Genomic DNA, 12,897 nt, shown 5'->3' with positions numbered 1-12,897 from the left:
GTGTTCCATAAACCCTCCCTTAATCCCGCCCAGCAGCCAAAATACACAGTAAAATGAACTGTTAATGCTCAGGATGCAGAATTAGTCCTCTGGTGACCCTGTAACAGGTACTGTCCATTTCTGCCTACTATGAAAGATACTTGAAAATGTTATTTTTCATAAAAGTTTTATATTAACAATTTAAATTTGATTGTATTGGTCTGTTGTATATGTTCTCTCCTTTTTAGTGTTTAGTTTCTTTAATAATGAATCCTTGAATTTTGTAATACTAAAGTTTTTTTTTTTTTAAGAGGGGTTAAGAACAATTTACTTTAAGGTTGTATAAAGGAGACAGATAACTGCAATATTTTCAGCTCTGTCAAAATGTGTGAGCAATATTGCAGTGTGTTTTTTAAAGGAGTCAAGGGAGGGACTGAGGGAACTAAAATCATTTTGTTCTAATATACACATGGATTTGTATGTTATTCAGGTTTTTTCGGGTCACTAAAATTAAATAAATATTTAATATTCTTAACAAGGGGGGCGCGGTGGCACGGTGGCGCAGTGGGTTGGACCGGGTCCTGCTCTCCGGTGGGTCTGGGGTTCGAGTCCCGCTTGGGGTGCCTTGCGATGGACTGGCGTCCCGTCCTGGGTGTGTCCCCTCTTACGCCCTGTGTTGCCGGTTAGGCTCCGGTTCCCCGCGACCCCATATGGGACAAGCGGTTCAGAAAATGTGTGTGTGTATTCTTAACAATACCAATATAACATCTCATAATGGTGTTTTCATGTCATGTACAATATGTTTCATATCGTATCTGTTGTTATATACAGGTACTGTAACTGAGGTATTGTCTACAATCATGGAGGATGAATGCTCAAATGAAACCATATAATGAAAAGTAAATAAAAAAGCAGATAAGTTTATTTATAAAAGTTTTTGCATTCAAATGATTGTATGAGCATCTTTTAATTTTTGTACTTTTCAGGGTATTGTTTACTTTGCAGTCAATAAATGGAGCAGATGATTGATGTACTGCTCATACATCACTACAGCTGATGGGACTGAAGATGGAGAACTCCACAGTAACAGCTCCAGGCTTTGTCCTTGCTGACTATGCTGTTTTTGCACTGATGTTGTTCATTTCCATGGTCATAGGTCTCTTCCAGGGTCTGAAAAAGAGTGATGGAGAGACAAAGGTGAATGATTTTTTCACAGGTGGACAACAAATGTCTGCAGTGCCCATAGGACTATCACTTTGTGCCAGTTTCATGTCTGCTGTGCAGGTGCTTGGAGTGCCATCAGAGGCATATCGCTATGGCCTAAAGTTTCTTTACATGTGCTTGGGTCAGAGCTTCAGCTCACTCCTTACTGCATGCTTGTTTCTTCCACTGTTCTACCGACTAAGAATCACCAGCACCAACCAGGTAAAAGTACTTCAGTGAAGACCATTTAGACCATTAACTAGTTCCAATAGTTTTTGTGGTCAGAGTTCTTAGAATGTTATAAAGGAAAACAGGGGTATTTTCTGTTAACAAACTCATTCTTTAAGAGAGAGTATGACTGACTTTTGCCTTGATCATAGTGAAGATTATAGAAAAAGAGGTTATTTCAAGTTATTTATTGTCATTTCCAGTCTACACAATAGGCAGACTAGAAGAAGTATTAGTAGACCTATGCTGGCTGAGTTGCTACCCTTATCCAATACTTACAGTATTTGTTTTTGCACAGTACCTCCAACTGAGGTTTGGCAGAAACATGCAACTTCTGGGAAGTGTCCAATTTCTGGTGGCAACAGTAAGAGTACTACACCAGGGTCAAGAAGCTTATATGTTTATAATAAATCCTTTATAATCCTTTATAATAAATCCTGGAACTTTAATTATTTTAACTCACTTGTATTATTATTACTTACAATTACTTGTTTATTCCATTTGATTTCTTTTCAGCCATTGTAATTACTGCTCAGCTCTTGATGCACATTATCATACAACTTTTATTTTTTTGCAGTTGCTATACACTGGAATAGTGATATATGCTCCTGCTGTCATACTGAACCAAGGTGGGAAAAGCTTGCTCTATTTATTTTAACTGCATTGTCTGTTACACTTACAGTTGCAGTACCACTCTGAGATATGAGGATTTGTACTTATGATGAATAGGAAGGGCTGGGTGGCTGGTAACATTGTATAGTTGGAATTGTTGTTTTTGATCCTGAGGGTTGCTGGTTCAATCCCCACCTCCTGCTGTAGTGCCCTTGAGCAAGGTGCATGCCCTGAAATTGCTTCAGTACCTTTACTTGGCTGGATAACTAGTTGTGGCAATGCAATGGACTGGTGCCCCATCCAGGGTGTGTCCCCCCCCCTACCTCTTCAGCTTTCTGCCCAATGTCTCTGGGATAGGCTTCAGCTTTCCCCATCCCTACTTTCAAGCAGTTCTTGAAATTGGTTAGTTGAATAGGAAGGTATTGATTTTTCAGTTTAGTAATTAACTTCAGATAACAAGCAAAATGTACAGCTTTAAATTTTTGAAAATATGTATGGTTGGAGGGGGGTGTGGTGGCGCAGTGGGTTGGACCGCAGTCCTGCTCTCCCGTGGGTCTGGGGTTCGAGTCCCGCTTGGGGTGCCTTGCGGCGGACTGGCGTCCCGTCCTGGGTGTGTCCCCTTCCCCCTCTGGCCTTACGCCCTGTGTTGCCGGGTAGGCTCCGGTTCCCCGTGACCCCGTAAGGGACAAGCGGTTCAGAAAATGTGTGTGTGTGTATGGTTGGAGATGTGTATGACAACAAAAATGTAACTAAACAGAATGGGAAACAGTAAATATATATAAATTAAATATTATGTTCACATTTTAATGAACTCCTTTCAGCCACTGGACTCAACATGTGGGCTTCTATATTCTCTACTGGGACTATCTGCACTCTGTACACCACACTGGTAAGATAAATTCTTAAGACAAATCACTTCTCCATTTACTGACCAGACAATTCATCCACATTGACAAATGCAGTTTAAAATCAGTTAGTACATCTTTTTTCAATCATAGTTAAGCTACTTCATTGTGAATCTGACATAAATACAGAGAAGCAGGAGAAAAGTGTGTTTAGATGGACTGTAGATAAAGCATGGAGGTGTTAGTAGAATAATTGATGACATTGCTCTTGTTTCCCCCCCAGGGTGGCATGAAGGCAGTTGTGTGGACAGATACATTCCAAATCATTGTCATGTTCTCTGGCTTTTTGGCAGTCTTCATACAAGGCACAGTCTTAGTTGGTGGACCAGCCAAGGTTTTGGAGATAGCCAATAATGGATCACGCATTAATTTCAATGAGTAAAAACTGTTTTCCACATATTTTTAAAGCTTTAACTTTCCAAAAATGATTATGATCTGTCTTATATGGCAAATTTTGAACATTTCACTCCAATAAGATGTCTTTGCCCTTTCCTGAATACCTGTATATAGAGTACATGTAGAAATGTATGTACAGGCAGTCCCTGAGTTACGAACGTCCGACTTACGTACAACCCGTACTTATGAATCACCCCCTTACTGACCGGAAGTTGATTTTTTTTGTCACTCTTAAGTAACAATTAAATGAAAACTTCATAATTAAGCCTATTATATTAAACATTTGAGTTACTGTATATACAATAATTCGTAATAACAAACGGGCGCTACTTTGCGAAGTGCATCAAAACATTGCGCATCTACAGAGATTTGTCGGCTTGTGGGCGGAGCACATGAGCCTGAGGTAGGACAAACTTCCTTCTTTAACTGTTAACAGTGTCCCGTGGTACTGTACTTGGCTTTCATTTTTTTTTTTTTACCCACCTAACCACTGCGCCAAAGCTTAAATTTGATGCAAGTGATGGTGATGCATCCATGAAAAACAAAACAATCACGACTGAAACTAAAGAGTAAATAATAAAGTGAAAGGTGAAACGTCAATGAACAACGGAAAAGCAAACAGTTTCTTTGTTTTGCATGCGCGCGCGCGCACACACACACACACACACACACAGACACACTCTCTCTTTCTCTCTGAGAGAGCGCTCAGCTACAAAAGACACTTCTGCCCAGTTGTAGAATCTCACTCCAGACAACAATCATATCATATCATATCATATCATATCATATCATATATCTGTTTTGCTATTTCTGAAACTCTTTGTTTTAGTTTTGAGCTGGACCCTAGAAGGCGCTACACCTTCTGGAGCTTCACAGTAGGGGGAACAATGTTGTGGCTTTCCATGTATGGTGTAAACCAGGCCCAGGTACAACGGTACATTTCATGCAAGACTGAACAAGTGGCCAAGTGGTGAGTGTAGCTGTGTTTAGAACAAATTGGATTGCTGTCTGCTGCTTTGATCTGTTTCTTCTTATTATTATTTTCAGCATATAAACAATATCATATAATTATACAACAATACTGTATTTTGTCATGCTTTGAACGGTTAAACTAAACAAATCGTACATATAGACTAATACTGACAACAGTGGGTAATCAAACCACGTAACCCCTAAAGCTCCCCACATTTTATTCTACTGTCTATGGAAATTACATTTTAAATGATTTACATTTTTACATTTCATGTTGTTTATAAGTGTTCCACACTTAGACTTTCTCTGATAGCTGAAGCCTTGTTCTAACAGCAGTTCATATGACAGCTGAGATTACAGCCTTCAGGTAGAAAGGTAATCAGTTGCACTGTGATCTGCTGAACTTCTTTCATAAATGTAGAGAATGTGGTCCTTGGCTCAACCTTGACTGAACTCGTGTGTGCCTTCTGAAACAGGGCTCTGCTTGTGAACCAGGTGGGCCTTTGTCTCATTGTGAGCAGTGCTGCCGCCTGTGGGATTGTCATGTTTGCTTTGTACTCACACTGTGACCCGCTGATGGGGGAAAAGATCTCCTCCCCGGATCAGGTATTGGAGACCTGAGATCACAGCAACAGCACACCCTCTTCTTAACGCAGAAAGAACAGATTAAGTCCTAATTTCAGATATTTCTGCATCAGTGGCTGATGGTTCCTAGGTGCAGCAATATGGGGATTTTTCTAAAAGGTCAAGAATTTGTGAATATGGATGGATGGAGACTGTAACACCGTATCTTAATGTGAAGTACTTAACATCAATAACCTACATTATACATGGTTAAAAGGCAAGAAGCAAAACAGTCAGCCATCCTGAACATCATTAAAATTACAAGAGGCTCTTTCAGTGGTCAACAGACTGATACTATGCCTGAAGTAGATTAAGTACAGATCAAATAGAAGATATAAAGAAATCTCCTGCTTTGTCATGTATTAGGGCAGCTGGTAGTGTAGTGGTAAGAGCTGTTGCCTTTAGGTGCAAAGATTGTAGGTCTGACCTCTGCCTGTAGTACTCTTGAGCAAGGTATTTACTCTAAATGACCTGGCTATATAAATGAGTAAATAATAGTAACCTTAACACTATAACTTGCTTTGGAGAAAAGCATCAGCTAAATGAATAAATATATTACCATATTTGTGCACTAAAAGTGTGTCTATTTAGAAGACACACATCCTATTCTGCAATTTACATTTACATTCATCTTTATTCACTTAGCTGATCACAAGCAAGATATATTCAGGCAGAAGCAAGCTGGGGTCTGATATTTAAGCAGATCCTTTCTCTGATATCTGCAGATGCTGTAGCCTTCTTAGACTTCATGAGTGCAGTTCAGAGTTGTCAGGGGTTTATGTGCTGTGGGTGGGAGTGGTGTGTCACTATATTTCCCCTGTATTGCTGGCCTTAGGCAGATGTGATAGTAAAAGAGAAGCTTCTTCATCTTGTCCACACCAGACAAATAAGCCTGCTTGTTAGAGAAGAATGAATAGTTCTGTCCCACACCATTCATCACACATCTTCTTTTTGTACTGTTCTTTCTTACTATGTGGTTTTGCATATTCTTACATAAATCATACATCCTGTTAAGTGTTGATTGCTGCATTGCTTGTCTCTGCTGCAGTGTAAACATGCAATATTTGCATCTCCTATTCAGTTATAAAATACAACACACACATATACAGCAAACATAGATTGACAAATTCAGTATACACACAATCACAGGATGCACACACATATGCATGCATTACTGCGCTTAGGACTCACAAGAACAATTTACAATTAGGCTAGTCAAACTTTTTACTCCTATGGAAAACAGAATACAGCTAAACCCATATGTATGGTGAGACCAGTAAGTTACATTTACATGAACACCAGCCCACTGGAATCTTATATATGGCTTGCTCACTCGCTCGCTCGCTCACTCACTCACTCACTCACTCACTCACTCAGAATACCTGTTTGTCCAAATCAGAGACTCAGGGATTTGCAAGTATTGAACAACTGAAGAAACATAAACTGCTTCCCCTCCATTTCATTCATTACTGCTAATTCTACTTTATTATCATGTAACTAAATTATATATTTTCATAATATTACACATTTCCCAATATCATACATTTCCCTTTTTCTCCACTCCCGTGTGACAGTACATGCCCTACTTAGTTCTGGACATCTTTGAAGACTATCCTGGTATTCCCGGTCTCTTCCTAGCATGTGCATATAGCGGGACCTTAAGGTACAACAATATCTCTTTCTTTATTGTTCTCCCACTAAAATAGGATATTTGTGTTTTATTTTTATTATAAGCACTAAAAGCTATCAAATATGTTTTATTTCATGACAGCACGGCTTCAACTAGTATCAATGCCATGGCAGCTGTAACTGTGGAGGACCTGCTGAAGCCACGTTTTGCTGACATATCTCAGAAGAGGCTAATGCTAATCTCCAAAGCTCTATGTAAGTTCATTTTCTCCTTTTCATTTCCTTCACCCAAAATTTCCCTGTCCATGTGATACTAATTATGGTCGTTCTTCTCCATTTTTATGAAATAATTTGTTTTTCATTAATTCTGTTCATTCTTAAATTTTATTTCATAAAGGGGGTTCCATTTATTTCCGTGTTTATTACATGCAAAAGTTGAAGCATTTTTGAAGTATACATTTAATAGTTGGTTAGTCATCCCTATGCCTATATGCTTATTAATGATTAATGAAGAAAAGCTTACCCAAAAATTGCTCTAGTAAAATTACCCAACTGTATAAATGAGTAAATAACTAAGTACTTTAACATTAAGTCACTTTGGAGGAAAGCATCAGCTAAATGAGTAAATGTAGTGCAACTAATGGATTATAATAATAAATCAAAGTGATTTGTTTAACTCGATGTTGTTACAGGTAAAGAATAAAAAAATACTGTATAGATAAACACTGAAGTATATCGCACATTTGGAAAGCAGGGGTATAGCATTTGTTCACTTTACTGTACAACAGGTGGTGTAATGGATACAGATAACAGCATATGCTCAGAAAAGGGTAGTAGGTGGTGCAGAGATTGGGGATTTGAACCTGAAGCTGGACAGACATTAGTTGTCACAGCAGGGACCCTGTTTTAAAGCAAAGTACTTGGGTTAATGAGTTAATGAATCAAAACATTTGTTACTTAGTCAAAACCCTAGTTAATCTTTCTAGTGTATCAATAAGTGGTCTTTGTTTCAGCTTTGACATATGGAACTGGGTGCATCACAGTAGCTGTTTTGGCTACCCTTTTAGATTGGGGGGTTCTTCAGGTAAGCCCCTTTTGTCATTCTGTTTTTCATGCTGCTTCTTCTAAGTTTGAACAGAGGCTATCATAACTTAGACGGAAATGGGTTCTGGGAACACTCGCTCACTATTAGTAACTGCTTGTCCAGGTCAGGGTCACAGCAATGAACTATCAATCGACTAGTGTTGCTGAAAAGAAAAAAAAATTGATTAAAGTTTGAACTTCTACAAAATAAATATGGTACCACAATACTCACCATGATGAACTTCAACAGAGTTTATTTGTACAAAACATGTTGTGACAGGCCAATGTCTTGATGGATTACATAGACTCAAACAAAGGCAGAAGAGGAAGAAAGTATTTTTATACTCAGAGCATATAGAGAAGGGCCTTAATGATAAAAATAAAGACAAAGAATCTCTATATTTATCAAACTAAACCAGAGCCAGTGCCCACAATACAGGGCAGGCAATTGTATGGTTTCTGGTTCAGAGTTTGCTCTTACCTTGCTCTAGAGAAACTTAAAAGACTTTTTAGAGATGATAATCTGCTGGTACAAAAATCACCTTTATTCTGCCACATAAGAAATCAGATAAAAATATGTTCCCTTATACACAAAGTTAAATTACTCTATTCTGTATAATGAGTTAAATGAATGAGTCATTTTTCAAAAGTGACTACAATTTTATTTGCCCTTTGGAGCCCAGATGGTGTATATGAGAAAAGGAAGGAACTACCTTTTCATGTGACACAGAGGATAAAGAACAAAACTTGTGTCCCAGGATAGAGTTGTGTAACCAAAGGATTCATCTGTGTATTTTGTATTTGTCATTCTTTAATTTTTGTAATTATTGATTACTTTTGTATTTACTTGGATAAAATGTAAATCAGTAAGTGCAGTTTGTATAAATTAATAAAGGAGTCTTTTCATACAAATGGGGCAGTGAAACTAAAAACTGGACAGCCATATTAACTCAAGAAAATGGTCCAGAAAATAAATTAGCTTAATTTTATACCAGTTCAATTTTAAATAAGTTAAATAAACCAATCTTTCTTTTAAAAAACTGCTTTAATACTTAGCGTGAACTTAATATTATGACAGTGTTCTTTGTTTCTACTTGTAAACCAACTTACTGTATGTAGTAGTAGCCAAGATGATGCTTTAACCTGTGAATCAGAGATATTCTGTTTTATCCTGCATCCGCTGCAGGGCTCTTTTACAGTCATGGGTGTCGTCAGCGGCCCACTCCTAGGGGTTTTTATTCTCGGGATGTTTGTGCCTGCCACCAATAAAACAGTAAGTTTTCATATACATCAAACATTACACAGGTCTTAGCGCTTGAAAATATTTGCAAGTTGTTTGTGCTATATTGTATAATAATGTTTTGTTCTTAAATGCTCATTTAGACTGGTAGTGAGTTCTTAAAATCTTGTGTGTTTGCATCAGAGAATACAGACTTTCCAGCAGAGATTGAAATCATTGGTGCATTTGGTTTTTTATGTGTCCAACTAACTGAGCACCTAGACAAAATCAGACAAGAATGCTGGAAAGAAGCAGTGGAAAGCATGGATTTCTCACATTCTAGTAGAAAAGCATGGACAGCCATCCACAAACTTACTGGCACAAGGAAAAAGACAAAAACTAACATCTGTGAAAGCTGCAGATGTGGCCACATATTTCATCAAAAATGGCAAATTTGCAGAACGCAATAAAATGTTTACCTATAAAGTGCACAATAAACTAAAAGAAGAGCTACACAAACCTTCAGCAGATATGTGCCTATATCAAGAACTTTCACCTCAAGAAATGGATATTGCAATCAAATGTCTCAAACCTGGTAAAGCTCCTGGCCCAGACAACATACACCCAGAATTCATCATAAATGCGAGCAAACACACCATCAAGTGCCTTAGGATCTTCTATAACATATGTCTTAAAGAAAACAAAATTCTAAAAATATGGCGACATGCAAAAGTGCTTAGGATACTTAAACCAAATAAACCACCAAAAGAAGCTAGTAGCTACTGACCTGTCATACAAACTACTTGAAAGATTAGTCTATAACCGCATCCAGCCAATTGTCAACCCACAGCTGCCAGATGAACAAGCTGGTTTCCGACTGGGAAGATGCACCGCTGACCAAGTCATGCTACTAACTGAAAACATTGAGGAGAACTTTCAGAAAGGCCAAACAGCGGCGCTCTGTTTGTTGACCTGTCAGCAGCTTACGACACAGTCTAGCACAAAGCTCTAGCACTGAAACTCTACCAAAGAATTCCGGACAAGATATTAGTTAAGTTTACACTAACTCTGACAACCAACCGAAGCTTCACAATGATAGTAGGGAAGGACAGCAGTAAGAAAAGATTCCTGAAAAACGGTGTTCCCCAAGGGTTGGTTCTTGCTCCCCTGCTGTTCAACGTATATACTGCTGATATACCAACAACAGGGTCCAAGAAGTTCATCTACGCAGATGACATTGCTTTGTTAACTGCAGCACAAAACTTCAAAAAAATAGAAATGACATTAAGTTCTGATTTAAACAAACTGACTACTTTCAAAACTGGAGACTTGAGCTCAATGCCAGTAAGACTGCATGTAGCTGCTTCCACCTCACTAATGCCTTAGCAGACTACAAGCTGAAAGTTACATGAAAAAGGAATGCCACTCCTTCAGACAATTTCCTGAAATACCTTGGAGTAACTTTACAGAACACTCTCTTACACACACCATTTAGACCAACTGTCAAAGAAAGTAAACGCAAGGAACAACTTATTGAAAAGACTAGCTGGCCTCTCATGGAGAGCAAACTTCAAAGTGCTCCAAATAACCTCAGCAGCAGTCATATACATTAATACCTCGCCCTACGTTGTTTCCTGTTGCGTCGATTTCGACTTTACGTCGGTTGTTTGTTAAATATATATGGAAAAATACAATTAGTTTTCAGTCAGCTGACGCGACTTTACGTCGGTCAGCCGAAAATATTAAAAATTGTTGAAAACTTAAAAATCACTTAAAAACAATAAAAAGTGTAAAATCAAATAAAAATAAATGTTAAAATATATAAAATAATATATTGTAATCTATAAAATCAATTAAAAGCTTAAAAATAAAAAAATATTGTCTTATTTACCTGCTGTTTGGTGCCAATAATGTCGATTTTTTTTTTTGTTTTGTTTTTTCTTTACTTTAGCATTAATTGAACCGTATACACTTAAGGGGAATGCTTATTAAGGGTTTATGGGGGTCTAAATTGGTTTTTAAGGGGTTATTTCGTTTTCCGTCGTTTTTCGACTTAAGTTGCGCCCTTCGGAACCAATTAACGACGTAGGGTGAGGTATTACTGTACTCTGCAGCAAAATACTGTTCATCAGTATGGGCTAGAAGTGCCCACATTAACAAAGTAGACTGCACTTTTGAACACCGCAATGAGAATTGTATCTAACTGCATCCGCTCCACACCAACAAATTACCTACCTGTTGTAAGCAGCATACCTCCTCCTGATATCAGGAGAAAACACTCCTTAAACGATAAAAGCTCATTGCTTTACAGTCACCTAACTGCTATTACCTCTGGCAAACAAAAGCAACTTCGCATGAAATCTTGAAGGCCATTCCATCAGTGCATAGTGCAGCTGCTTGACAGCAGCGGTGACATGTCACCGAAGGCCTGGGCGGAAGCTGAGTGGCAAAAGCAATGGACAAAGGACGGTTGCTCATGGCTACACAGATTTATCCCAGTGCCATCCTCTGAACAGCCTAGAAGCCAGCTACACCGACACTGCTGGGAGTGCCTAAACCGATTACGCACCGGGCATGGCCGATTCAGGCCACACATGTACAAAATGGGACTAGCAGACATGTCCATGCGGAGAGCAGCAACAAACTGAAAACATCTGCTGGATTACTGCCCCACGTACACACTCACACCACGACGAACATCGATGATACAGATGTTGAACTTTGGCTACATTAAGCCAGTTTCACAGCTTAAAGTTTGCCTTATGTTGCTGAAGATCTGTTTTTGATCATACAATAAATACGTGTCCTCATTTCCTTTCCATTCAGGGAGCGTTCACTGGAGTGTCTGTGGGGTTTGGCCTTTCATTATGGATTGCCGTTGGATCCACAATGTATCCTCCTAGTCACAACACAATGGGAGTTCTTCCGAACTACCTACAGCAGTGTCAGCCAAGCAATATCTCATTCAACAACATGATACTTGATTCCCATAGGTAAGGGATAATATTAAATGCATCAGAGAAACGACATGTATATTTCCTCATTACCTGGTAGTCAGATGTTTGCAATATTGTGTCTCACAGACTCACAGGCCTAAGCAACTTCTACGCCATGTCCTACCTCTACTTTGGTGCCCTTGGGACAAGTTCAACAGTGCTTGTAGGACTTGTGATTAGCCTGGTCACAGGTAGCCTCAAAGTTCCATCACAGAACACTAACACCAAAATTTTTTACCAATAGACTTATTTAATTAAAAAACATTTTTTTTGTACAGCTAAAAATAAAAAATTCCTAAAAATGTTCAGATGTTTGTTATTACATGCTGTGCATTTTTGATAAATGCAAGTGCACTGTATAACTTGAACTCTTCCTGTTTCTGACACAGAGAATGTCACTGTCACAATTCTTTATTGCCAACAATGACCACCTTTTCCACCAGGACCCACGAAAAGGACAGGCATCAGTCCTGGGCTGCTGTGGTGGGACCTGAAGCAGCAAAATGCAGACATCACTTCCCAGAGGACAGTAAGTGTCTAAATGTCATTTCAGGAGTATTACTGCAAGTCTAGTAGAAATCCATGATTATATTTCTTACCTTTCTTTTCAGGATGTGTTGATGAACAGCAATCAGTTAACAATGCCCCTTGACCCCATGAGAGAAAGGACAAGAGTTTTTGCTGAAAAAGAACAAGGTCCCAGGTCAACAGCTGCAAGTACAGAGGACAATCTAGAGGATAATCCCAGCTCTGCATTTTTTTACAATGCCAAAAGAGCTCCAGTATAAGAGAGTGTACTGTAAGCGAGCCCATAAACAATCTCTTATAGGTTCAAGAGCAAAAAAACAAAGTACACAATGTAACTTTTTATAAGGATACTTCACTAACTATGTGGTATGCACAAAGGGCCAGCCTCCAAAACATATCTGGAAACTGAAATATGGAAGAATAACTAATTTTATGACATGACATACCTATCTGTTATGTGAATTATTAAATATTTCAAACACTGTCCTTTCCTCCCTTCTAACCCTTTGAGGTTTCAACAAAG

General features: G+C 38.6%; 1 protein-coding gene across 1 annotated transcript; it reads left to right on the top strand.

The window, feature by feature from the left end:
* The first annotated feature begins 1,047 nt into the window (after positions 1-1,047).
* Positions 1,048-12,453, top strand: slc5a5 (solute carrier family 5 member 5). The gene is given in 13 exon segments (XM_029254976.1): positions 1,048-1,404; positions 1,709-1,774; positions 1,988-2,039; positions 2,844-2,911; positions 3,151-3,305; positions 4,153-4,293; positions 4,772-4,901; positions 6,494-6,582; positions 6,691-6,803; positions 7,562-7,632; positions 8,818-8,904; positions 11,677-12,037; positions 12,290-12,453. Coding segments are annotated over 13 exon segments (1,788 nt in total). The 3' UTR covers positions 12,388-12,453.
* The last annotated feature ends 444 nt before the right edge of the window (positions 12,454-12,897 follow it).

The sequence above is a fragment of the Scleropages formosus genome, chromosome 9, assembly GCF_900964775.1.
Source record: "Scleropages formosus chromosome 9, fSclFor1.1, whole genome shotgun sequence".
In the NCBI taxonomy this organism is placed as follows: Eukaryota; Metazoa; Chordata; class Actinopteri; order Osteoglossiformes; family Osteoglossidae; genus Scleropages; species Scleropages formosus.
Note: the sequence above shows the minus strand (reverse complement) of the source record. Positions and strands in the feature narration are given on the sequence as shown.